Consider the following 27,551-nt stretch of genomic DNA (forward strand, 5'->3'; position numbering starts at 1 on the left):
TCAATAGTTGTCATGTGTTGTCTCTGGTTGCAGGAACACTGTTACTACCATGGTCATGTCCGAGGGTACAACAGGTCTTCGGTGGTGCTAAGTACGTGCTCTGGAATCAGGTAAGAAAGGTGCTGGCAAGACCAGCCACGTGCTTTGCCCTCTAAGAAGGCCATCGTTTATACATAGCTGCAGCTTACTTATGCATGCTGAAGACATACCTTAATCTTAACCATCTTCTGCACAAAATGGAGAGACAGGTTTTCTCCCTCTCCCATAACAGCACAAGAATTTGGGCTTACCCAATGAAATCAATTGACTCTAGTGATAAACTGAGCTATTGGCCCAGCCAGGGGAAAGGTGAAAGCGCCCCCTCAAAAATTGTACGGTCACCTTGTATTTTAAGGTAAAATTATCACCCTAAAGATTCATATGTACCTGCCCGGACCCTAAGGTCATCCTCAGGGGTCTTTCTTCGTGAGCCCCTGCCAAAGGAAGTGAGGCAGGTGGCTACCAGGAGGAGGGCCTTCTCTGCTATGGCACCCCGGCTGTGGAATGAGCTCCCTAAGGAGGTTCTCTTGGCACCTACATTATATGCCTTTAGACGCCAGGTGAAGACCTTTTTTATTCTCCCAGCATTTTAACAGTCTATAAATAAATTTTAACTCGGTGTTTTAAATTTGTAATTTTGCATTGCTGCTGTTTTTATCTGGTTGAGCTTTTATATTGTATTTTATATTATGGTTGTATACTGTTGTTTTATACTTCGAATGGTTTTAATTTTTGTGAACTGCCCAGAGAGCTCCGGCTATTGGGCGGTATAGAAATGTAATAAATAAATAAATAAACAAACAAATAAATAAATATTGACCCATGCCCCCAAATGTCTGGATATCCCCCCCTCCCCTGCACACATGCACACTTTTGTTGGGGATTAACGGTCTTGCGAAAGGTTGGGGGAACTATTTCTCACAGCTTCAGTAGATCCAGGAGGATCAAAAGAAAGCGCTTTTCCACAATGCGTTATGGACTTACAGAATTCTCTGCAGCAGAATATACGGATGGGCACTACATTAGGTGAATTTAGAAGGGGACTTCAGGCAAATTCATAGTGGAGGATGGGTTTATTGAGGAATGTTAGCCATGATAAGAACCTAAGAGGAGCCCTGATGCTGCATCAGACCGAGGGTCCATCTATTCCAGCACTCTGTTCACACAGCGGCCAACCAGCCATCGGCCAGGGATGAACAAGCAGGACATGGTGCAACAGCACCCTCCCACCCATGTTCCCCAGCAACTGGTGCACACAGGCTTAATGCTTCGAATACTGGAGATAGCACACAACCATCAGGGCTAGTAGCCGTGGATAGCCTTTGCCTCCAGGATAGCTAAATGAATCCTCCCTATTCAGAGGCAGTATACCTCTTTGTAGAGACAACAAGAACCAGTTTGGCGGAGTGGTTAGAACATTGGACTGATGCTCAGGAGACCAGGGTTTTAGTCCCCACTTGGCCATGAACCTCACTGGGTGACTTTGGACCAGCCAGTAACCTACCTGATAGGGCTATTGTGAAGATAAAACAGAGAGGTCAGTGTCCATGTAAGCCACCTTGAGTTTCTTGGAGGAAGAAAAGGTGGGATATAAATATAATAATAAATAAACAAGAGATTACTATTGTCATGTGCTACTTGTGGGCTTCCCAAAGGCATCTTGGTTAGTCTATATTGGAGACAGGATGATGGACTAGATGGGTTTTTGGTCTAATCCAGCAAGGTGCTTTACATGTTCTTAGGGAAGCGAGGGAGATGTTCCAGAACCTCCCGAGAAGTTTCTCAGTTTTGGAATAATTGTGGCTTGTAGTGTTTTTTTGTAAAACTTTAACCAATTGGGGTGTGTGTGTGTGTGTGATATGCCATCGAATCTAAACAAGAGTTTGGTTTCCCCTTCAGGAATCTCAAATTTTGGGGAAATTTGTTTTTTTTTAATTTTATAAGAACAACAATGCACAGGTTTATATGTGGGCTATTTTATTTATTTTTGTATTTAAATGTATACCCTGCCCATCGGCATTTCTCCGAGCTTCAGCTACAACACTGCAACCTCCCAGATAACTCTGTACAAGTCGGTTTTCATGAGGTATAATTTAACTGTTGAGTCACATTTTGTTTAATTCCATTTCTTTCTCAATAACATTCCAAAGTCTCTTGTCACAACCACCCAGGGCCAAAACTTTGTGTGTCTAGCAGCTACGACTTCCTTTCATTTTTCCCCTTTACTCCAGAGTACGTGCAGAGGGCCCAGTCCAGATCTTAACAGCCCCCTTTCCCCCTTTGCTAGGATCTGGAACGGGGTCCTGCACTTAGAGTAAAAATGATTTTAATAGCTGCTAGACACACATTAAAGTAACATCTGTTTGGCCCTCAGGTCCGTTTTGTTTCTCCTTGTCAAGATTGGGCTGCAGAGGCAGGGAGAAATCTCAAACAACCCATCAGTCCCAGTGCCACATATCTAATGGGTGTTTCCCTGAACCAGTGTGTGGTCTTCCTTTCTGCGGCCAGTTTTTCCCCCCAATGGCCAACCCTGTCAGTTTTTGCAGGAAACCAGTTTGAGTGCCTTTAACTGGTTTCTTTTGGGGGTGTTCAGGCAGAGGGGATGTTCTAAAATCCTACACACCGGCCTTAGCTAGACATAGTGATCTAGAGGGGTGGAGGGGGGGAAGATCCGCAATATTTTTATCGCGAGATCTCTCCCTCAGTACACACGCGGCGTGTGATGACCTCAGAGGAAGAGGCGTCGCGCCTGCCATTTTTAAAAAAATTCTTAAGGGGACAGCAGCGCATGAATGCTCGTGCGCAAAAGGTAAGTATTTTTTTAAAAAAAATATTTTTCCCCACTCCCCCCACCCCACCCCCGACGGGCGCAGGGCTCCTGAGGAGCGCTGCGCCCCGTGCGCGGGTCCCGGCTACTCGCGAGGAGCTGGGACAAACCGTGGCGCCCTGCCACACATTCCACGGTCTCAGCTCAAGACCACGGACAAAGTGGTCCTAAAGGGTAGGGTGAGATCCCGGGGCAAGGGAGGGGTAATCCTTAACTGATCCCTGGATCCCCTGTGCGTCATGTGGATGCACAGGATCCATCCCGGGGTTCGCCCTGGGATAAAACCCTGTCTAGCTATGGCCAGAGTTGTACTAGCCTGGCACTTTGCTTTCGCCAGTGGCCTGATAATCCCCTCTTCTTCCTTCGACTATGGCTGTTCCTGAAGTCCCTGCAGCTGTGGCCGCTTCGGACCAGACATCCATGTCCCAACTGTGAATGTTTGCCAGAACAAGGGACAGAGATGGAGAGAGAAGAAAGGCAGGGAGTACCCGAGGGCTGCTCAGCAATCCCCTTCCATCCCGGTCTCATGGGACCAGCTCCGCAGCGTGTCATTGCAGGCCTCGGAATAGCCCTGGCAGCCTTCGTCTGTGTGAGCTGCATCTTTAGGAACGCCGGCAAGTGAGGTCATTTCTCAGCTATGCGCGCGCATAACCCTCCCTCCCTTTGTGACTCAGGATAGTAACGGACACTCAAATGAGTTGTACAGCTGGAAAACTGCCTCACTTCCTCCTTGGGGCGGCTGCAACGGAACGGAGAGGGCGGTGGAGGCACCGTGGAATACATTTCTTGAATCCTGTATGGAAATAGATTAATCTCTCAGTCTCTCCCCTGACTTCCGCCCCCCCCAGTTGGTCCCGTGGTTTTGTTTTCTGCTTGCATTGCAAACTCTTGCAGACGGACCTCCATGACATTCATCCAATTAATGGTCAGAAAATACCTGAGATTCTCCGGTTTGATAATCTCCTGGAAAACACAAACGTAGCAAACATTTTACAGTTGGGTTTCGATTAGGAGTGATGTGTCCAAAGGGTGTGTGTTCTCAATTCGTGCAGCTACATCTCAGACTGTATCTGCCATGGGAGTTCTGGGTTTGAGTTTTCCAGTGCCTTCCCTTCCTCTCAAAAAGCGACTGTGGGGGTGGGCAACTTACATCAGGATAGAATCATAGAATCATAGAATAGCCGAGTTGGAAGGGGCCTACAAGGCCATTGAGTCCAACCCCCTGCTCAATGCAGGAATCCACCCTAAAGCATTCCTGACAGATGGTCGTCCAGCTGCCTCTTGAAGGCCTCTAGTGTGGGAGAGCCCACCACCTCCCTAGGTCACTGGTTCCATTGTCGTACTGCTCTAACAGTCAGGAAGTTTTTCCAGGAGTCCAGCTGGAATCTGGCTTCCTTTAACTTGAGCCCGTTATTCCGTGTCCTGCACTCTGGGAGGATCGAGAAGAGATCCTGGCCCTCCTATATGTGACAACCTTTTAAGTCTTTGAAGAGTGCTCTCATGTCTCCCCTCCATCTCCTCTTCTCCAGGCTAAACCTGCCCAGTTCTTTCAGTCTCTCTTCATGGGGCTTTGTTTCCAGACCCCTGATCATCCCGGTTGCCCTCCTCTGAACACGCTCCAGCTTGTCTGCGTCCTTCTTGAAGTGTGGAGCCCAGAACTGGACGCAATACTCTAGATGAGGACTAACCAGGGTCTTGGCTTGGAGGGAAGAAGGGTTAGATAGGTACCCTTGCAACAATTTCCTGAGTTGAATTCCCCCTCCCTACGCAAAGCTGCTATTAGTCATGGAAGGGAGAACTTCTGTTAAGTCTGTCAGTTTCCTCCTCTGTGCCTAATGACAGCTGCACGTGTCTGTGGAGAATTAGGATTAGGACTGCAGCCCATTTCCCCCCATGATGCAGCCCTGATCAAAGCATCAACAGTACCACCCTGCCTGCCTGCAGCTGCTTTTTGAGAAAGAAAGAAAGAAAGAAAGAAAGAAAGAAAGAAAGAAAGAAAGATGAGAGGCTCTGAAAACATGGAGCTCCAACACCCTTTCTGGGCAGTCTGACTCCATGGTCAGGCAAAGTGCAGGAAGACATCACAGGCCTCTCCCAAATGTCAAGGCGGCGGGGGTGGGGGTGTCCCCAGAGAGGCCCCCCTGCCACCTGCCATGTTATCCTTTCGGCACCAGTTAAATATATTTTTATTCTCCCAAGGCCCTTTAATCCTCCATGGTTTTGCTGTGATGCTGGGTTTTTAAGCAATTTAATCTTTGATGTTTTTATTTCTCATAAGGTCAATTTTAGCCTCTGCTGCTTTTAATTTATTGTCTTATTATGCTGTTACTGGGTTTGTTTGTTTTTGTGGATTTTCTTATTTTATTTGGATTTTTATTGTTTGTGGCTCTGAGAGCTATGAGCTTTAGGCTGACTAATATATATTTTTAAACAAACGAACGAATAAGATCCATCAGTCCCACTGAGGATGGGATGGGGGCAGCTGTTGCCCCTCCTTAACATTTGGGCGAGGTCAAAGGTTAGGATACACAAGATCAGGCACTAAAGCCCAACGGGAAAGGGCAAAGAGTTAGAGCTTCTCTTCATTTTTAAAAAATCCTGCTGCCTTACTGGAGCTGTCTGCATCCACTTTCTTTCTGGGATTACAATCAGCTCAATGTCATGGGCGGCCACGTGGTATGAATTGACTATTTCCTCTCTCTGCGTGCTCTGTTCACTTTAATGAAACAGCACCATCTAGTGATGGAATTATAATGCAACACTGACTTTACATGGGGCCAATTTTGTGCTTTTTTTAAAAAAAAAAATAGCTGATCAACTCCGTGTTTTTCAAAAGTGGGATAAGGGGGGGAGGTGAACGTGCAAGAAACGTCCTGGAGGTTGACGATGTCATCTAAAGGAACTGCAAACTTCCATGAGCATGCAATAAATTGCTCATTTAGAGCATGGTACAGGACTTCAAGAGGCCTTCAAGAGGCAGCTGGACAACCATCTGTCAGGGATGCTTTAGGGTGGATTCCTGCATTGAGCAGGGGGTTGGACTGGATGACCTTGTAGGCCCCTTCCAACTCTGCTATTCTATGATTCTATGATTCTATAGGTGCCCTGTTCCTGCACATTAGGAAGCCTTGTCTGACAACTTTCTTCAGTTTCTGAATCTTCATCAGACATGGCCTGAAATTTCCCTTTTCTCATTCACCATGAGGGGCAGGAACTTCTGTACCACCCCTACGAAACCATAAATAAAATGAAGTTCTTTTGGGCTGTTGCTGTCTGCTTCCTCTCCTTTGTCACCTCTCTGCTCTGACAGCGCTAGCCCCTAAATAACTAATGCAGTGCTGTAAAAGTTTTGAGCAGAATTTACTTTACCTCCATCCAAACCTGGGTCAGACAATACTGTCCTGGAGCATTTTCATGGATGTGATGGAGTTCTGGGATGGATCAGAGCGCTCAGGAATCTGGACCAAGCGTTGTTCCCTCTCCGCCCCCTTGACTAGCAGAGCGGTGAGCTCAAAGTGACCACAAACGAAGCACGATACACTCAGACATTCCATTCGCCCTGTGTGATGTGGAAAGCCTGAACAATTTGGTCATGATGCTTCAGGAGCTGTAGGAATGTGCAAACTGGGCCTGTTTGCAGCTCAGGTTGGCAGGCATGAATCATAGAATAGCAGAGTTGGAAGGGGCCTATAAGGCCATCAAGTCCACCCCCCCCACCCCCGCTCAAGGCAGGAATCCACCCTAAAGCATACCTAAAGCATGCTTCTCCCCTGCCATTTACAACAATCCTGCGAGGTGGATTAGGTGAGTGGGGATTTGCTCTTGGGTCTCCCTCACATGAGTTTGAAAGGCCCCTGGCCTTTTCGTGTCCCCCCCTCCCCGCTGCTGCAGAATTTACTACAGAAATGTAGCAGTCCAAAAGGGCTGAGTTTCCCTTCTGTTAATGAAAAACGAACTGTAGTTTGCCTCCAGAATTCAAGGGGGGGAGGGAATCCAAGGGCAAGGGGTGGAAACTAGGGGTGTGCACGGACACCCCGCTCCGCCCCGCGGGCCGATCCGAAAATTTCCGGTCGGCCCGCTCCGCGCCGCTCCGCCCATACTCCGCTCCTCTTCGCCGCGGAGCTCCGGCTCCGAATCGGAGCTCCGCAGTGGAGGGGAATGGCGCCAGGTAAGGCCAGGAGAGGAGGGCGGGAGGTTTACCGGGCCCTGCCGCCATCGCCGCCCGTGCGCGATGGCGGCAGAGTCCGGTAAGGGACCAAGGGGGAGGGAGGCCTTACCTGCCTTCGTGGGCTTAATTGAAGACGCCGACAGACCACGGACGGAGGCAGGTAAGGGAGAGGAGGGCGGGGGGGGGGGGTTACCGGGCCCTGCCGCTGTCGCTGCATGGGCGACAGCGGCAGGGCCCGGTAAACCCCACTTACCTTTCCGGCGGAGCTCCGGATCGAGGCGAAGGATCCGCCTTCACTTCGATCCTCTTCGCCATGCTCCGCCAGCCCCCAAATCCTCTTCACCTCCGCCTTAAGGGCAGGCGAAGCCCCCCTCTCCGCTTCTAATTCGCCGGTGCGATTAGAAGCGGAGCACATCCCTAGTGGAAACAAAGATACATCTTAGAAAATATTTATTGTTTTTGCCAACGCGTTTCGGACTTTTGAAGTCCTTCTTCACGGCAATTCAAATATGAGTATCATTTCAATTTCCTCTAGAGCAAAATGATCTCCTAGAGAAAATTGAAATTATACTCTTATTTGAATTGCCCTGAAGAAGGACTTCAAAAGTCCGAAACGCGTTGGCAAAAACAATAAACATTCTCCAAGATATATCTTTGTTTCCACCCCTTCCCCTTGGCTTTTTTCTCCTTGCTATTTGGGGTTTCCTTTGTTTTTTGCAGCCTCCAGAATTCAACAGGCGTAACTGCAAAATAGAAAAAAAACCCCAACCCTTCTCGGCTGCTTAGCTGGGAAAGCAACTGGCTGCAGCTTCCGAACCGTCTTCAAAGGCAGCCCTACATAGAGTGCATTGCAGTAATCTAACTTGGAGGTTACCAGAGCATGGACAACTGAAGCCAGGTTATCCCTGTCCAGATAGGGGCGTAGCTGGGCCACCAACCGGAGTTTGTAGAAGGCACTCCGTGCCACTGAGGACACCTGAGCCTTACATAGTTGTCGTAAAGTAAGATGTAACTGATGTAATAAAAGTACCATTTAAATAGTGGTTGTCATTGTTATTTATTTCATTTCTATGCTGTCCAATAGCCGAAGCTCTCTGGGCGGTTCACAACAATTCAGAAGAAAAAATACAGCACAAAATTTAAAAGATACACAGTGTAAAGCAATTTAAGGAGCTAAAACAATTTCAGCGAAATACTAGACCTGTTCGTACAGCTGGCATTAATGCCCCATCGTCTGCCATGAAACGCCTGGGAGCAGAGGGCAGTCTTAACCTGGTGCCATAAAGATGACGGTGTTGGTGCTGGGAGAGCACTGTTGTTTGTTGCGCTTGAAGTCACCACACTTTTATGGTCCTTCCCTAGTGGCCTGATCATACTCAGCCATAACAACAGCTACTACCTGAAACCTCCAGCAAACCCAGAATCTGAGCCTCACATCATCTTCAGGACGGAACATTTGCCCCTTAGAGGTGGGACCTGTGGACATGGTGACCACCTGCAAAGCAACATAGCAGATATCGCCGGGTCCTTCAAACCAGCAGCACACCTGCGGGTGAGTCTTTCTGTGCTGCACGGATAATCTATTTATTTATTTATTTATTTATTTAGAATATTTATATACCGCTCCCCATTGAAAAATTTCGGAGCGGTGTACAAGGTAAAATGAAAATAAAAACAGAATGAAAACAGTTAAAACAAAATTTAAAAGAAGCAATAACTGTAATCCAAGGCTGCATGTTAAAGAAAGGCTTCTTGGAATAAAGATGTTTTCAGGAGGCGCCGAAAGGAGTACAAGGTTGGTGCCTGCCTGACCTCCAGAGGCAGGGAATTCCACAGGAGGGGGGCCACCACGCTGAAGGCTCTTCCCCTGGTGGATTCCAATTGGAGGATGGATCTAGGTGGAACCACCAGGAGCAGGCCCTCGGATGACCTCAGTGACCGGGCAGGTTGGTAAGGGAGAAGGCGCTCTCTCAGGTATAATCTAGGCCTTAGCTAGACCTAACTGTTATTGCGCGACGGAGGGGTGAAGATCTCGCAATGTTTTTATCGCGAGATCCCCCCTCTGTTTACACACGGCGCATGATGACCTCAGAGGTAGGGTGACCATATGACCAGATTTGCCCGGTTTTGTCCGGGTTTTTGATGGCAAATCTGGGAGGGGAGGGGGAATCCGGATTTTTTTTCAAAGAGCCTCTAATGGGAATTAACAAAAATGCTTATAACTCCGTCATTTTTTAAGATAAAGACATGAAACTTGGCACAATGGTAGCTCTTACGAAGGGCTTTAGCCACACCAAATTTGAAACAGATCCGTTCATCCATTGATTTTTTTAGGAATTTTTTAAAAATTGAGATTTTAAAATTATTATTTTTAAAATCATCGTTTTTAAATATAAAGAGATGAAACTTTGTACCATGATAGGATTTAGGTAGAGCTTTAGTCACACCAAATTTGAAACAGATCCGTTCATCCATTGATTTTTTAAAGAATTTTTTTAAAAATGAGGTTTTAAAATTATTATTTTTTAAACTTTCATTTTTAAAGATAAAGAGCTGAAAGTTGGCACCATGATAGCTTTGAGGTAGAGCTTTAGCCATACCAAATTTGAAACAGATCTGGCGCCAACAGCAGCTTGCAATGAGTGAAGATACAGTCAGAAAAGATATTTGAGGGAAGGGGAGAATGTAACACACAGAGTATAGCAAAAGCTTCAAAGTACAGCAAAACCTACAAAAGTAGGAGTGAGTGAAGTTAATTTCAGATACATTGAATCTCTCACTTGTTCTTTATTTCAGTGATTTTAACATTAAGATGTTATGTAGAACAAATTTGTCTAAAATGTGTGCTGTAAAATCAGACATGTGACCAAGGCTATGTTTGGGTGGGCACGCCCCCTTGGTACTGGACACGCCCCCTTGGGGGCGACCATGTTGTCCTCCTTTTTGGTTTCCAAAATATGGTCACCCTACTCAGAGGGAGAGGCGTCGCAGCTGCCATTTTGGTTTTTTTTCTCAAAGGGGAAGTTGCGCACAAACACTCGTGTGCAAAACGTACGTTTTTTAAAAAAAACCAAATTATTTTCCCAACTCCCCCCACCCCACCCCCGATGGGCGCAGCGCTCCTGAGGAGCTCTGTGCCCTGTGCGCGGGTCCCGGCTCCTCGCAAGGAAACGCGAGGAACCAGGACAAACTGCGACACCTGGCCACACACCACGATGCCCGGCCTCGCGAGTAACCGGGCTCAAAAGGTAGGGTGAGATCCTGGGGCAAGGAAGAGCTCATCCCTCCCTGATTCCGGGATCCCCTGTGCGTCATGTGAACACACAGGGACGATCCTGGGGTTCGTTCCATCTAGCTATGGTCCTAGTATCAAAAAACTGGAAGCGAGGACTCCAAAATGCTGTCTTAACCAGCCGCTTGGAGTGAGGCCAAGAGCATTCATCCACCAGGTCTCTACTGTAGATTAGTCTGTGCAACTCAGTTGGGCGCCACCATCAGAGAAGGAAAGCGTTATTGGGAGGGGTCAACCGGCGGTCGGGGTGTGGGGAGAAGGAGACAGGAAGGAAGGTCCTGTAGGACGGAGGAATGGCATGGCTGCAGTATCAAAGAGAGATGAGCACCCAAAGCAGACCCCAAGGGAGAGAAACAAGTTGTCACACTGAGGAGGGCCAGGATCTCTTCTTGATCCTCCCAGAGTGCAGGACGCAGAATAATGGGCTCAAGTTAAAGGAAACCATATTCCAGCTGGACGACAGGAAAAACTTCCTGACTGTTAGAGCAGTACGACAATGGAATCAGTTACCTAGGAGGTGGTGGGCTCTCCCACACTAGAGGCCTTCAAGAGGCAGCTGGACAACCCTCTGTCAGGGATGCTTTAGGGTGGATTCCTGTATTGAGCGTGGGGTTGGACTCGATGGCCTTGTAGGCCCCTTCCAGCTCTGCTATTCTATGATTCTATGATTCTATAAGTTGTCAGGATGCCAAATAGATTTATTGACAAGAAACCCCAACCCGTTTCGACCTTTCCTTTATTTCAAGGCCTTCCTCAGGAGGTAGAAAGGAGTGTCTGCAGAAGACATTCCGAGCAGGAATCCAAGCCCTGGGCTGCTTGTCTCCTACCCCGGGGTTAGGTTTTGTTTCTACCATTTGGTCTTGCCTGTTTGCTTCTAGGAGCAGAGAAGATGGGTCGCAGTTTCTGCCCCTCTGTGCTGGTTTCCCCCTGTTCTTCCTTTCTGATGATGTTAAGCAATTTGTCTTGCAGAAAAGGAGGGACGCCTGGAGGACCCTGAAATACATGGAGCTCTTCATCGTTGCAGACTACACCCTGGTGAGAATTTCATCCCTTTTGCTTTAGCCAGGGGGGGCGTGGCGTGAAAGAGTCTTTCTTGTGAAGCCTCAGTGAACTGAGATGCGATGTCTCGCCGAGAACCAAAAGCTCGCCTTCACAGCAGCCCAGATTGTAGCAGCTGTCCTCAGCCTAGACTTTGTAGCTCAGGATGTTTAAGGATAAATGCTGAGTGACAAGAATGCACAATGCATTCGCCAGCTGATTACTGTTCTTCTGGCAAGAGCATGAAGTCAAGGAGCAGAATGAAACCACCACTACTACAGAACATACTGAACGTGCTAGTCTTTTTATACACAATATATACGCTAAAAAGATACTTATTTGGCTCTAACTGGCTGCTAGGCCAAGCTGCTAGGTCAACATTTTCCCCACACACACATTTGCACTCAAGGATACCTGATGCATCCAGAGTTGATAATTACTTCTGCACCTGGAGTGACCCCCGCCACTATACCTACTGCTTTAAAACCTCCAGGAACAAATTAGCCTTTAGCTTGCACATTTATTTAATTTGTTCCCCTGACCGCTGTTCCGACATATGTGTGTGTGTGTGTGTGTGCATGTACACTCAGTGTGTTTCCTTTCCCATGTCATCTCTTATTTGTCTCTTCCTCTTTCACCGTTTTCCGCAGTTTACAGCCCAAAAGCAAAATTTGGGACGCACAAAGCAACGGATCCTGGAGATTGCTAATTATGTAGACAAGGTAATCACTGGGGGGCCCTTGAAATTAGCAGGAGATTGGAAAGTTACACACAGCTACCTATATTAAATGGTAATATATAAGAATGCCCATAGGCTCCTGGTCACATTACAGAATCAGGCTATAAGGACCAGAAAGAAACCACTGGGGAAAAACCTCTCATAGCTGCAGGTATTGCTGCCATCTGTTGATTAGGGAATGTGAGGTGCATTCCTGTGCATGTTGAGAGAGTCAAGGGTCCTAAAACTCCCAGCATTTCCAAGCCAGCCACGTGCGTCACCCTTGGTGACTTATGTGTTAGGAACTGGTCTCTGTGTTGGGAGCTGTAGGACGTCATGGCTAGATGGAACAACTATTAGGTGGATTCACAGTTGGCTACAGAATCGGACTCAAAGAGTACTTATCAATGGAACCTTCTCAAACTGGGGAGAGGCAACGAGTGGGGTACCGCAGGGCTCAGTCCTGGGCCCAGTGCTCTTCAACATTTTTATTAATGATTTGGATGAGGAGGTGCAGGAAACACTTATCAAATTTGCAGATGACACAAAATTGGGTGGGATAGCTAATACCCTGGAAGACAGAAACAAACTTCAAAGTGATCTTGATAGGCTGGAGTGCTGGGCTGAAAAAAACAGAATGACATTTAATAGGGAAAAATGCCAAGTCCTACATTTAGGAAATAGAAATCAAAGGCACATTTACAAGATGGGGGATACTTGGCTCAGCAATACTACAAACGAGAAGGATCTTGTTGTAGATCACAAGCTGAATATGAGCCAACAGTGCGATATGGCTGCAAGAAAGGCAAATGCTATTTTGGGCTGCATTAATAGAAGTATAGCTTCCAAATCACGTGAGGTACTGGTTCCTCTCTATTCGGCCCTGGTTAGGCCTCATCTAGAGTATTGCGTCCAGTTCTGGGCTCCACAATTCAAGAAGGACGCAGACAAGCTGGAGCGTGTTCAGAGGAGGGCAACCAGGATGATCAGGGGTCTGGAAACAAAGCCCTATGAGGAGAGACTGAAAGAACTGGGCCTGTTTAGCCTGGAGAAGAGAAGATTTTATTTATTTATTTTTATTTATTTATTACATTTTTATCCCGCCCAATAGCCGAAGCTCTCTGGGCGGTTCACAAAAATTATTGTGAAAGATTGAGGGGAGACATGATAGCACTCTTTAAATACTTAAAGGGTTGTCCCACAGAGGAGGGCCATGATCTCTTCTCGATCCTCCCAGAGTGCAGGACATGGAATAATGGGCTCAAGTTACAGGGTCAGATTCCAGCTGGACCTCAGGAAAAACTTCCTGACTGTTAGAGCAGTACAACAATGGAACCAGTTACCTAGGGAGGTTGTGGGCTCTCCCACACTAGAGGCCTTCAAGAGGCAGCTGGACAAGCATCTGTCCGGGATGCTTTAGGGTGGATTCCTGCATTGAGCAGGGGGTTGGACTTGATGGCCTTTTAGGCCCCTTCCAACTCTACTATTCTATGATTCTATGATTCTACGTCTAGCCCTCCTGCCCCTGTTTTGGGGGAAGGTGTTTCAAGTAACCAATCAGACTCAGATTCAGAAATAGAGGAGGCGGCGGCAGACACCAGCCAGCCTGTACCAGTGGGGGAGGAAGCTCTCACGTGCAATTCCCCAGCTGGGAGTCAGCCTTTTCCAGAGCTTATCTCCTCAAGGCCAAATCCTACACACTCAGTGGGAAGTGAGCCTTCTTCCAGAGATGAGTGTCCCGACAAGCTAGCTGATGCTAGGGTCCGCCAGAAGCTCAAACGCATGGGGCGGAAGGAAGGTGTGAGAAAGTCAGTTCGATTATGCCAGAACCTGCCTCCGCACCAGGCGCTCTGAAGTTACGGGCGTTTGGGAAGGGGCTTCCTATTCTTTCTTGAGCGGACAATTGTCTTGCTTAGTTTGCATAGTTTTGCCTAGAGGGAAGTTTCCAAGAGATTAGGCTCCCTTCAGGTAGAAGAGATGTTTGTTGCTTAATAAAAGTTTTGTGGATTACTTAGCAGGCCTTGTCATTTGCGTCCTGTCGAAAGCAAGAGCTTTCTGAGAAACACGACATAGGACTTTTTGTCTGTCTAAACACGCATAGGATTGCACCCTCAGTGGCTTATGTGTTATGAACTACCCAAACCATGCAGAAAGGGGGTAGGTGGGGGGATCCAATTTGAACTGAACCACTTCCCCTCCAGTTGGCCCATCTCTGTAAGTACTTCTCCATTGCCAAGGGCTCTTCTGGTATCGGAGCTCCAGCCCTGAAAGACGAATGTTGAGCGAGTGGGAAAGCAAGGTCTGGTGGGGGCGGGGGTTTACACACCTCACCCATGCTCCCTTGTTACTCTTTTAAATCCCCCCATTCTATATGATGCTGTAAACACATGGAATTGTCTCTGGTTCAGCACTTGGCTTTGGTCGGAATGGGGAGTCGTATCGATTTGCAACCACCGTGAGGCTTTTCCCTGAAGCTGAGCTTGAAAAGAGTCGGGGACTTACCCCCACTTCTTTCTTCAGAGCGAGGTCACCATGACTCTTCCGCCACGTGGCCTCGCTCCATAGTCGATCTGGGGTGTGTGTGTTCCGGGGCAGGCGGGTGGCGACTAGTGATTGGTTGCCAGAAGTCAGGTAGACGGTGGGGGCGGACTCCAGTACTCGGATGACTGCCGGGAAACCCCACACTCCCTCCTGGTGTGGGGATTTCCTGCCCGTACCCTGCAGTAGTGATAGCATGGGTTTTTGGGGGAGGATAGCCACGAAGCCACGAAGGGGAGCCACGAAGCCACGACACACCCTTAGCGTCCTCCAGGCGGTTTGGACTGGAACTGTCATTGGTCAGGGATTATGGGGCTTGTAATCCAAAACATCTGGAGGGCGCCAGGTTGCCTACTGCTGCTGCTGTGTGTGTGTGTGTTGTTGTTGTTGATGATGATGTTATTACAGAGTTCTGGAGTCTCTGTTTTCTTTCAGAGAGAGAGAGAGAGAGAGAGAGAGAGAGAGAATATGGCAGTTGGCAGTGCCTATGGTGTCGGTGCCCCCACGACTCATACTGAGACCACAAGGAGATGAGATAGAATTGTTTAATTCAGTGAAAAAAAATCGAAACCATCCCCATGGACAAATGGAATAATGTCATTCCAGTGCCATATGGTGGATTTGTAGGGGTGTGTACGTGTGTAGAATGAGATATTGATACCTTGTAGAGTTATAATCTCTCCTCCTCTTCTCTTCTGGATTCTCTTCTCCAGTTTTACAGGTCCCTGAACATCAAAGTGGCCCTGATTGGTCTCGAGGTGTGGACGGAGTCGGACCAGTGCACAGTGAGCAGCGATGCCCACGCCTCCCTCGTGTCCTTCCTGCAGTGGAAAAAGGCCTTGAGGTCTCGGAAGAAGCACGACAATGCTCAGCTTCTGACGTGAGTCTTCCTGGCAGGGGCACCCAGAAGGTGGCTTCACACCACAGTAGGTTGCAGGTGGCTCTTCTTTGCAGTGTTCGGAATAGGACTCAAAGAGTGCTTATCAACGGTGCTTTCTCAAACTGGGGGGAGGGAACGAGTGGGGTACCGCAGGGCTCAGTCCTGGGCCTAGTGCTCTTCAACATTTTTATTAACGATTTGAACGAGGAGGTGCAGGGAACACTGATCAAATTTGCAGATGACACAAAATTGGGTGGGATAGCTAATACCCTGGAAGACAGAAACAAACTTCAAAGTGATCTTGATAGGCTGGAGTGCTGGGCTGAAAACAACAGCATGGAATTTAATAGGGATAAATGCCAAGTTCTACATCTAGGAACTAGAAACCAAAGGCACAGTTACAAGATGGGGGATACTTGGCTCAGCAATACTACAAACGAGAAGGATCTTGGAATTGTTGTAGATCACAAGCTGAATATGAGCCCACAGTGCGATATGGCTGCAAGAAAGGCAAATGCTATTTTGGGCTGCATTAATAGAAGTATAGCTTCCAAATCACATGAGGTACTGGTTCCTCTCTATTTGGCCCTGGTTAGGCCTCATCTACAGTTATTGCATCCAGTTCTGGGCTCCACACTTCAAGAAGGATGCAGACAAGCTGGAGCGTGTTCAGAGGAGGCCAGCCAGGATGATCAGGGGTCTGGAAACAAAGCCCTATGAAGAGAGACTGAAAGAACTGAGCATGTTTAGCCTGGAGAAGAGAAGATTGAGGGGAGACATGATAGCACTCTTCAAATACTTAAAAGGTTGTCACACAGAGGAGGGCCAGGATCTCTTCTCGATCCTGCCAGAGTGCAGAGCACAGAATAACGGGCTCAAGTTATAGGAAGCCAGATTTCGGCTGGACATCAGGAAAAACTTCCTGTTAGAGCAGTACGACAATGGAACCAGTTACCTAGGGAGGTTGTGGGCTCTCCCACACTAAAGGCCTTCAAGAGGCAGCTGGACAACCATCTGTCAGGGATGCTTTAGGGTGGATTCCTGCATTGAGCAGGGGGTTGGACTTGATGGCCTTGTAGACCCCTTCCAACTCTACTATTCTGTGATTCTATCCCCACCGCAACCACAACTTTTTAATCCCAAAGTGCCAGAAACAGAGGATTGGGAAGGGGCCATAATGCAGAGGCAGAACATCTGCTTAGCCTGCAGACATCTTCTTGACATCTTCAAGTAAAAAAGGCCAAGTGATGGAAGGACCTCTACCTGAGACCCTGGAAAGCCCCAAGCAGACTGTTGTGGGTTGGATGGACAAATGACCTGACCATCTCAACGTGTGGTCTTAAGGCTCTATAACTGATGATGCGGTGTGGTTGTAAGCAGAAGGCACTTATGCCGGACCCATCTCCAGGAAGCCTCAAGTTTAAAACAACCCCCACAAAACTCAGGGTTCACTGTGATCATTATGGGTACTGGACATTTTATTATTAATTAATTTATTTACAATATTTATGTACCGCTCCATATCTAAAACAGATTCTGGAGTGGTGAACATAGGAATAAAACTGTAAAAAGAAAGATTGAAAACAGTTTAAAATAAAGTACCAATAAATACAGTGGCTGGACCGTTGAGGAATGATTCCCGGAAAAGAGTTGTTTTCAGCAGGTGCAGGAAGCATCATAGTGACATCGCTGTGAAGGGGACCAGCTGCGATTTATAACGAAGGGAATATAGAGCCCGTGCTTAGCACGGAAAAGATCCCGGGTTCAAGGCCTGGCATCTCCAGTTAAAACAGCCTTCCTCAACCTGGAGCGCTCCAGATGTGTTGGACTGCATCTCCCAGAATGCCATTCTGGGAGTTGCAGTCCAACACATCTGGAGCGCCCCAGGTTGAGGAAGCCTGAGTTAAAAGGATCAGGTGGTGAATGGAAGGATCCCAGAGAGCTGCCAGTCATCATAGCCAATAAGAGGCAGGATAGCCTGACCCTGTATAAGTGTGACGTTTTGTTCTTGTTAGACTTATATTTGGCATGTCAAGCTTTTCTACACGAGGCATTCATTGTGTGTTCATGATTCCCCACTCACAGTAGTTTGCAGGTGCTTCAGATGATATGCTTCCCAAGCATTTTTGCGGGATTTTTTTTGATCAGGGAAAGTCCAGTATTTTGGGAAATGATGGAATGAAATGCTAGTGTAGTTGCATAATTCCACTATACCACAGCACCACCTAGAGGTTATATAGCAGAACATACAGAAAAGCCGAGAAGGAAAAAATCATGTGTAGAGAATCAGGTCTTAATCCCACAACGAATCTGGAAGTAGAAGCCAAGGTGAAATGGCAGGAGCCTTATTTAGGAAAATCCTTCCTTCTCCTTCATATAGACTCAGTCACGCCAATCAATATCTAGATATCTTGTGCTCACTGTCCAAGGTTGGGAGAAATCTCTCTGTGTGGCTGATTTAAATCAAACCCTTGGCTTCTTGTACGGGATGAAGAGTGGTAGCTGTGGGCTCTCTCTCTCTCTCTCTCTCTCTCTCTCTCTCTCTCTCACACACACACACACACACACACACACACACACACACACACACAGAGAGAGAGAGAAACACACACACACTTTGGAGGGAAATGATTATGCTGCTTCCATTATTATTATTATTATTATTATTATTATTATTATTATTTGCATTTTTATACCGCCCAACAGCCAAAGCTCCCTGGGCGGTTCACAAAAACTAAAACCATTCAAAGTGTAAAACAAACAGTATAAAAACATGATTTAAAATACACATTAAAAACTGATTAAAAACATACCATACATGATTAAAACATCTTTAAAACATTAAAACATCTTTAAAACATTCTAAAATTTCACTGGATAGGCCTGCCGGAATAGATCAGTCTTGATTGCTTTTTTAAATTTCCTCTGGCAGGCCGTTCCACAGTCTGGGAGCAGCAGAAGAGAAGGTCCTCTGGGTAACAGTTGTTAATCTAGTTTGTACTAGCTGAAGTAGATTCTTCCCAGAGGACCTGAGTGTGCGGGGCGGATTGTACGGGAGAAGGCGATCCTGCAGGTAACCTGAACTCAAACCATGTAGGGCAGCCTTCCTCAACCTGGGGCACTCCAGATGTGTTGGACTGCATCTCCCAGAATGCCCCAGCCAGTGGCTGGGGCATTCTGGGAGTTGTAGTCCAACACATCTGGAGTGCCCCAGGTTGAGGAAGGCTGATGTAGGGCTTTAAAGGTAATAACCAACACTTTGTACTTCGCCCGGAAAGTAATCGGCAGCCAGTGAAGAGATTTTAAAACTGGTGTAATGTGGTCACCCCTAGGTGTACCGGTGACCAACCTGGCTGCCATATTTTGGACTAATTGAAGTTTCCGGACTAGGCACAGAGGTAGCCCCATGTAGAGCGCATTGCAGAAGTCGAGCCTCGAAGTTTTCACAGTATAATGACAGCAAGTTCCACAAGTTCTGGTTATTTGGACGTTCCCAGGCTGGATTGCTGTTCAGTCCATCAGGGGGCGCTAACCATTGTCGCTCTGGTTTCTCTTTTCTCTTGCATATGTTGCCGCAGAGGTGTGACGTTCAAAGGCACGACCATTGGTATGGCCCCGCTGGAGGGCATGTGTAGCGCAGAAAACTCTGGCGGCGTAAGCATGGTAAGGAAGATATTGCTTCTCCTGGGTCCACCTTCGGCTGTCTGGACCATCTCCCTCGATTGTGTGGCAAAACCCCTTTCTTTACTGATGGCGTGGGGGCATTCTTCTGGGAGACCCTCATGCTCATTAAGTTGAACTCCCATTAGGACATCAGAAGAGCCCTGATGCTGGATCAGACCAAGGGTCCATCTACTCCAGCGCTCTGCTCACACAGCAGCCAACTAGGAACCCCTACGCAGGACACGGGCACAACTGCACCCTCCCACCCCTGTTCCCCAGCAACTGGTGTATGTAGGCTTACTGCCTTGGATACTGGAGGTAGCACATTGCCGTGGCCATTGACAGCCTTCTCCTCCAGGAATTTATCCTACCCCGTTCTAAAGCCACCCAAACTGCTGGCCATCACATCATCCCGAACTGAAATCCAAGGGGTGGGGGCGGGCAACCTGCTTTGACTTACAGGTTCTAAAACATTGACAATGAATTTCTAGGTTTTAAAACAGGGCAGGTCCTTTGTTTATTTTATATTTACTGTTGTTCCTTACCTCGATCAAAATGGAGAGGTGGGTAAGAAATAAATTATTATTATTATTAATCTAAAATAGGTTCTGGAGCTAAGAACCGGCTCAACATCAGGTCCTAGGAACATGCTGCTTGGATTTCTGGAGCAAACTCTCTCCCCTCCTCTTAACCTCATGAGGTTTTCTTTGCTCCCTTCCTCTGTCCCAGGACCATTCGGAGCTGCCCATCGGAGCTGCCGCCACCATGGCCCACGAAATCGGCCACAACTTCGGCATGAGCCACGACCTCGAGGGCTGCTGCGTGGAGGCCACAGCATCCCAGGGTGGCTGCGTCATGGCCGCTGCGACGGGGTGAGAGGGGGCGTGTCGCTTTGGGGGTGTAGCTATGTGGGGGGGGGGGTGACTCGTGAACGTGGAAAAAGCACGGCCCTCCTGGCGCAGAGCAGAGTGTTGTAAACAAGCAACTCCAGCTACTGGAACGTAAGAAGTTGATCACCGAAGCCCGGTTTATGGGTTCTGATGGATGGAAGCTTTTCCAAGTTGTGCGACCTGATCTTAAACTGGAGAAGGAAGGGGTTGAACCCGGCACTGTCGGCATGGAAAAGCATCGTCTCCTGCTGAGATTTGGTCCCCTCTCTGAATGTGGATTACTTTTGCATGCAGGAAGCTGCCTTATACTCATCGATACATCAAGCTTAGTTCTGTGTCCACACTGTCTGGCAGTGGCTCACCGAGGTCTTCTGCAGTCCTAGTTCCTGGGGTTCTTCTGACTGGAGCTGTCCGGCATTGAACCTCTGCATAGCTAATCCCAGTGCTTGTTCCAGAGCCCGGTCTGGAGGCCCATGAGGCAGCCACCCTGCTGAAGCTAAGCAGGTCTGGGTCTGGCCAGTGCTTGGAGGGGAGGCTCCCTGGGAACTCCCTGGGAACCACTGGGAACCACCTTGAGTTCCAAGATGGAAGAAAGGTGGTATATGAATGTGATAAATAATAAAATATCCAAGAAGAATCTAGTGTTGAGAAGTTGTGTGGATGTAGATGCTGCCTGAGATCCTTTCTGGACCTTGCAGCCAACTCTGGAAGAGAGACATGCAAGGAGAGAAGAGCGGCACGTGCATGTAAAAAAACCGGGCAGGGGGTTGGGCTGGATGGCCTTCTAGGCCCCTTCCAACTCTACTATTCTATGATTCTATGAAAATTGGCAGGCTCTCTCAAAAGGAACACTGGCTACACCTCCAGACGAGGCTTTGATTGTGTAATTGTGCTGCCCCATTCATCGGATTTTACGGTGGGTCCAGATAACGCCGTCTTCAATTTGTAGTCCTCCTGCGTTTTCCCACCTCTTCTTCCGTCTTTTTTCTTGCTAGAAAAAAGATCTGTTAAGCGGGGTGGTGGGTGGACGGAGGAGAAAGAGCTGTACGGTGCTTCTCCAGGTAGGCTGGGAAAGAATATGGCCTGGAAAACCTGGAGAGTTGCCAGTCAGTGTCTACAATACTGGACTAGATGGATCAATGGTCTGACTCAGTATAAGGGCAGTTTCTGATGTTCCTATGGAAAAGTGAAATCAAAACGATTCAGTCTAGATTCTGTTTGGGGCATTTTAACAGGAGGGATCAAAGCTGAGGCGTCTGAGCCCCTGTTTTGCATGCATAAGGTCCCATCTCCAGTTAGGGCGAGGGAAATCTCCTGCCTGAAACGCTAGAGAGCCTCTGCTGCCAGTCAGTGCTGACAATACCGGGCTATCTGAGCCAATGGTCTGATGCAGGCCTAATCTACACCAAGCAGAACATTGCACTATGAAAGCAGTATATAAGAGGCAGGAGCCACACCAAGCAGGATGTAGCGGTATGAAGGTGGTATGAAAGCGGTGTACGATATGTTTCAGTGGGCCCCAACAGTTGTTGGTGCACTTCAATACCGCTATAAAGCAGTAGTGTGTGGCTCCTGCCTCTTATGTATATACTAGGGATGTGCACGGACCCCCCGATCCGCAAATTGTGGATCGGGCGCGCTCCACCCTGCCTCAATCCGCCTAGGGTCCACTCTGCTCCGCTGCGGAGCTCTGGCTCCGAATCAGAGCTCCGGCTCCGAATCGGAGCTCCGCAGTGGTGGGGAGTGGTGCCAGGTAAGGCCCCCCCTCCCTCCTCCCCCTTACCTGTGTCCGTCCCAGCCCATCCCAGCTTCACTAGAGCCCGTGGCTCAACCAGGAACTGTAGGCCCCGATTGTGGCCTACACTTCCTGGTTGAGCCGCGGGCTCTAGTGAAGGTGGTGACAGGCTGCAACGGACGCAGGTAAGACCCCCCCTCCCCCTTACCTGGCTCTGCCACTGTCGCCGCGATGGGCGGCGGTGGCTGCAGGGCCAGGTAACCCCCCCTCCCCCCTCTCCCTTACCTGCGTTCGTCTGCGGACCCGCGGCTGCTTCAACTGAGCCCGAGGACTCGAACAGGGAGACCAGGCCACGCCTAGTCTTCCTGTTTGAGTCCTCAGGCTCAGTTGAAGCAGCTGCGGGACCGCGGACAGATGCAGGTAAGATCCCCCTCCCCCTTACCTGGCTCTGCCGCTGTCGCTGGCGATGAGCGGGGCTAGCGACAGCGGCAGGGCCAAATAAATCCCCCTTACCTTTTTTGCAGAGCTCCGGATCGAGGCGAAGGGATCTGCCTTCACCTCGATCCGCTCCGCAACGCTCTGCGGCTCCCCCGATCCTCTTCGCCTCCGCCTTAAGGGGAGGCGAAGCTCCGCGATCCGCTCCTGCTTCTCCGGCCCGAGGAGAAGCGGAGCACAGCCCTAGTATATACTGCTTTCATACCGCTTTCATAGTGGAATATCCTGCTTGGTCTACATTAGGGCTCAGTAAAAGGCAGCTTCTGATATTCCTATGATAGGAGCACTTCATCTGGAAGCACCCCCAGAAGTCCAGCATAAGTTCTGAGGGTCCAATCCAGGTTCCTTTATTTTCCCTTGACGAGGGATGGAGCTAAATGGAACCTCCAGGTTGCACGGATGTCTACCTCTGAATAACAGCTGCTGAGGACAAAGGACAGGCTGTGACTTGTATGCCCTGCTACTGGATTCTCTGGATATATCAGAATGGCCACTCTTGGAAACTGGATATTGGACTAGAAGGTCTGGTTGAACGGGGATGCTTTTGTTTATTTATTTATTTATTTATTACATTTTTATACCGCCCAATAGCCGAAGCTCTCTGGGCAGTTCACAAAAGTTAAAACCATAATAAAACAACCAACATGTTAAAAGCACAATTTCAAAATACAGTATAAAAAGCACAACCAGGATAAAACCACACAACAAAATGGATATAAGATTAAAATCCAGAATTAGAACGGTAAAATTTAAATTTAAGTGTTCATATGATGGTGAACCTTGGAGCAAAAATTATTTCTGAGATGAGCCTAATATATAATCCGCGAGAATAGTTGATTCCTTCATGAAATTTGATAATCTGAGAAATTTTCTCATCATCCCAGTTGACTAAGGGCCGACAGAAAATATTTCAGCCAATTGCTAGAAACCCAGACAGAGAGCCAGTTGCTGTAGTATTTAGAGTGTCAGATTTTAGGGTTCAAATCTCCACTCAGACACGAGGCCTAAATGAAGGACCTTGGACAAGTTACCTCTCTCAACTTAACCTACTTCAGAGAATATAGAATTTATTTATTTATTTATTTATTACATATTTATATCACCCAATAGCCGAAGCTCTATATGGAGGGGGTACGATATATGCTCCCCCACCCTGAGTTCTTTGGAGGAAGGGTGGGATAAAAAATGCCAGAAAATAAAATGCCTTCAAAGGAAGCATACCTGGGCTCAATTCCCCCACCGGTTCCTGCTTACTAAGTGGATATAAATGCTCCTGATTGTGTTCAGGGCTGGTTGTACGGAGGCAATGGAGTGGCGACAGGTTGTCAAGGAACATGAACATTTTGACAGAAGTCATTTGTCTTTTGCTGGTTGGCATTTTGAGGGCCGGAACGGAAGACGTGGAACTGTTGCAGCCTAGGCGCTTGCTGCTGCACCTCGCGATACCTGGTCAACCTGTGTGTAAAAAAAAAAAGAGCAAAAGTAACAGGAGCACATAAAGCATATACTCTCTGCTTCAAAAAAGAAAAGAGTCAAAAATCTCTATTGAGGAAAGATAAATCCTGCGTCTTGTGCACTAGGCAAATATTCATATATCTGCTGATTCAGCAAATATTATTCCATTCTGGAAATTATGGGACAGTGACGAAGTGATTCGTTTGACAGTGAAGACTGGACCATTGAAATCCAGTGTAGCTCCTGCTCTGGTTTCTCGTATTGCTCTAGACATTGTTCATGTACTTTCAAGGAATTTTAAGGGCTAGAATCTCCTCCTCCTCCTCCTCCTCCTCTTCTTCTTCCTCCTCCTCTCCTCCTCCTCCTCTTTCTCTTCTTCTTCTTCTTCCTCTCCTCCTCCTCCTCCTCTCCTCCTCCTCCTCTTTCTTCTCCCCCTCCTCTTTCTCCTCCTCCTCCTCCTCCTCCTCCTCTTCTTCTTCTTCTTCCTCCTCCTCTCCTCCTCCTCTTTCTCCTCCTCCTCCCTTCTTCTTCTTCTTCTTCCTCCTCCTCCTCCTCCTCCTCTCCTCCTCCTCTTTCTCCTCCTCTTCTTCTTCTTCTTCTTCTTCTTCTTCTTCTTCTTCTTCTTCTTCTTCTTCTTCTTCTTCTTCTTCTTCTTCTTCTTCTTCCCCCTCCTCCTCCTCCTCCTCCTCTTTCTCCTCTTCTTCTTCTTCTCTTCTTCTTCTTCTTCTTCTTCTTCTTCTTCTTCTTCTTCTTCTTCTTCCTCCTCTCCTCCTCCTCCTCCTCCTCCTCCTCCTCCTCCTCGTCCTCCTCCTCTTCTTCTTCTTCTTCTTCTTCTTCTTCTTCTTCTTCTTCTTCTTCTTCTTCTTCTTCTTCTTCTTCTTCTTCTTCTTCCCCCTCCTCTCCTCCTCTTTCTCCTCCTCCTCTCTCCTCCTCCTCTCTTCTTCTTCTTCTTCTTCTTCTTCTTCTTCTTCTTCTTCTTCTTCTTCTTCTTCTTCTTCTTCTTCTTCTTCTTCCTCTTCCTCTCCTCCTCCTCCCCTCCTCCTCCTCCTCCTCCTCCTCTTTCTCCTCTTCTTCTTCTTCTTCTTCTTCTTCTTCTTCTTCTTCTTCTTCTTCTTCTTCTTCTTCCCCCTCCTCCTCCTCCTCCTCCTCTTTCTCCTTCTCCTTCTCCTTCTCTTTCTCTTCCTCCTCCTCCTCTTCTTCCTCTCCTCCCCCTCCTCCTCCTCCTCCTCCTCCTCCTTGTCCTCTGATTTTAAGGGTGGTGAAGCTGTACCCAATAGCAAGCTCTGTCCTTACGTGGTGTAAATGCAAGATATATTCTCCTCTGACCTTCATAAAGTTCCCTCTCCTCCAAAAGAAAACAAACATCCCCGAATTTCGTTTAAAAAAGGGGGTAATGCGTAACCACAGGATGCAGGCATGGGCATGGAACTGCTTTTACATCCAAACCAGTTCCTGATGCAGCTACCTGAGTTTGTTCTTTTACTTTAGAGGGTGAGAATTCTTCTTTTCCTTTCCCTCCCCACCCCCGATCCCACAACCTCTGTTTTCCAGGCCATGTAACACAGAGCCCTGGGGGGAAAACACCAGCAGCCGTAAATTAAAGCCAGCTTTCTTTAAACTGCGAGGAAGCCAAGACGGAGACAGCTGTGCAGTAGCAAGGAGAAGTTGTTAAAAGAAAGCCGTGCGGGGAAAAGTGAGAGGAAAAGGAAGAAGCAGGCCAAACGGGGACTGAAGTGTGCCATTTGCAGTCTGCTCTTAAAAGCGAGGCACGCGCTGAGAATAAGGCCGATGGCTTGCATCTGTTGGATCCATCAGGGAGCCTTTCTCCCAGCTAGAAAGCTTTAGGCAGGTGAAGGTTTCTCTCTCTCTCTCCCTCTCTCTCTCTCTCTGGGGGGTGATGGGTGGGGATGTTGGTGTTTCCAGCTTCAGCAGCAGCAGCATCAGTCATGCACAAAAAAATCATTGTTGAACCGGTGCCTGGCCGCGACAATGGACTGGATGAGGGCTAATAAACTGAAACTCAATCCAGACAAGGCTGAGATGCTGCTGGTGGGTGATTCTTCTGACCGGAGGGGGGGGGTGTTCAACCGGTTCTGGATGGGGTTGCCCTCCCCCTGAAGGAGCAGGTTCGTAGCTTGGGGGTTCTCCTAGAACCATCTCTGTCACTTGAGGCCCAGGTGGCCTCGGTGGCACGGAGTGCTTTTTACCAACTCTGGTTGGTAGCCCAGCTACGCCTCTATCTGGGCAGGGATAACCTGGCTTCAGTTGTCCATACTCTGGTAACCTTCAAATTAGATTACTGCAATGCCCTCTACGTGGGGCAGCCTTTGAAGACGGTTCGGAAGCTGCAGCTTGTGCAGAATGCAGCAGCCAGATTGACAACTGGAACAAGGAGATTCGAAGATATAAGACCAATTCTGGCCCGCTTGCATTGGCTGCCTATACGTTTCCGAGCCCAATTCAAGTTGCTGGTTTTAACCTATAAAGCCCTACACAGCTTGGGACCACAATACATGACAGAATGCCTCTCCCGACATGAACCTACTACACTGCGCTCAACATCTAAGGTCCTCCTCCGAGTGCCTACTCCGAGGGAAGCTCGGAGGATGGCAACAAGGGAGAGGGCCTTTTCGGTGGTGGCCCCCAAATTATGGAATGATCTCCCCGATGAGGCTCGCCTGGCACCAACACTGTTATCTTTCAGGCGCCAGGTCAAGACTTTTCTCTTCTCCCAGGCATTTAACAACGCTAAGATTGTTTTTTTAGTAGACCCCAGAACTGTTGTTTTTAAATGGATACTCTTGTTTTTATACTGTTGTTTTTATGTTTCTGATGGTTTTTAAATTTTGTATACTTTTTAATGTTTACTGTCTTAGCTTTCTGTAAACCGCCCAGAGAGCTTCAGCTGTGGAGTGGTATATAAATGTAATAAATAAATAAATAAATAAATAAATAAATTGTTGAGGGTAAGGTGACCCTATGGAAAGGAGGCCAGGGCTCCTGTAACTTTAACAGTTGTATTGAAAGGGGAATTTCAGCAAGTGTCACTTGTGTGTATGCATGCAGCACCAGGTGAAATTCCCTCTTCATCACAACAGTTAAAGCTGCAGGAGCCCTGCCCTCTTTTGGATCAGGTCACTCTAGTTAAAGAGGGCAGCTTCAACTGTTGTGATGAAGAGGGAATTTCACCCGGTGCTGCATGCATACAAATGACACCTGCTGAAATTCCTTTTTCTACGCAACTGTTAAAGATACGGGAGCCCTGTCCTCCTTTGCATATGGTCCCCTTAGAGAAAGTCCTCTCTCTGCCTGAGTCCTTGCACTTGGTGCCACTGTCACTCATTGGTGCAGCAAGGACTAGATCTCAGGGACAAAGTCCAGGGCTTGCAGCTTAGCAGGCCCCCAGATAGCTGCAAAGAAAGTGGCAGGGAATGGGGCCAGCACCAAACAGGTCCAGCATCAGGTCCTGATCACCACAGCAGCCTTTCTTCTTACCTAGTGGTTTTTTTTTTTTAGAGTTAATGGATAAGCAGCCAAGTGGTCATCTAAGGTGCTCATTTTATTATTTTGTCTAATGGACAAAATAATATATTATTTATTTTTATATATATATATATATATATATATATATATATATATATATATTATTTTTTACAACAAAATTGTGCTTCTTCCCAAGGGCTGCAGAAGCAAACTCCATTTAATGGCTGGAGTCATGATGGTGCTATGATTTAAGCGTGTGTAAAATTTTATTTTATTTATTTATTTAAGCATTTTCATCCCGCCATTCAGCCAAAAAAGGCTCTCACAGCG

At 47.8% G+C, this 27,551-nt stretch overlaps 1 protein-coding gene across 1 annotated transcript in view; it reads left to right on the top strand.

Annotated features, from left to right (window-relative positions):
* ADAM33 (ADAM metallopeptidase domain 33) overlaps nucleotides 1-27,551 on the top strand; it is a 118,326-nt gene that overhangs the window by 58,041 nt on the left and 32,734 nt on the right. Inside the window, exons 5-11 of the mRNA XM_063136066.1 lie at nucleotides 34-110; nucleotides 8,397-8,586; nucleotides 11,296-11,361; nucleotides 12,015-12,086; nucleotides 15,334-15,500; nucleotides 19,079-19,163; nucleotides 19,893-20,035. Of these exons, the coding sequence (XP_062992136.1) occupies nucleotides 34-110; nucleotides 8,397-8,586; nucleotides 11,296-11,361; nucleotides 12,015-12,086; nucleotides 15,334-15,500; nucleotides 19,079-19,163; nucleotides 19,893-20,035 (800 nt within the window). The remainder of the gene's footprint in view (nucleotides 1-33; nucleotides 111-8,396; nucleotides 8,587-11,295; nucleotides 11,362-12,014; nucleotides 12,087-15,333; nucleotides 15,501-19,078; nucleotides 19,164-19,892; nucleotides 20,036-27,551) is intronic.

The sequence above is a fragment of the Elgaria multicarinata genome, chromosome 10, assembly GCF_023053635.1.
Source record: "Elgaria multicarinata webbii isolate HBS135686 ecotype San Diego chromosome 10, rElgMul1.1.pri, whole genome shotgun sequence".
Lineage (NCBI taxonomy): Eukaryota > Metazoa > Chordata > Lepidosauria > Squamata > Anguidae > Elgaria > Elgaria multicarinata.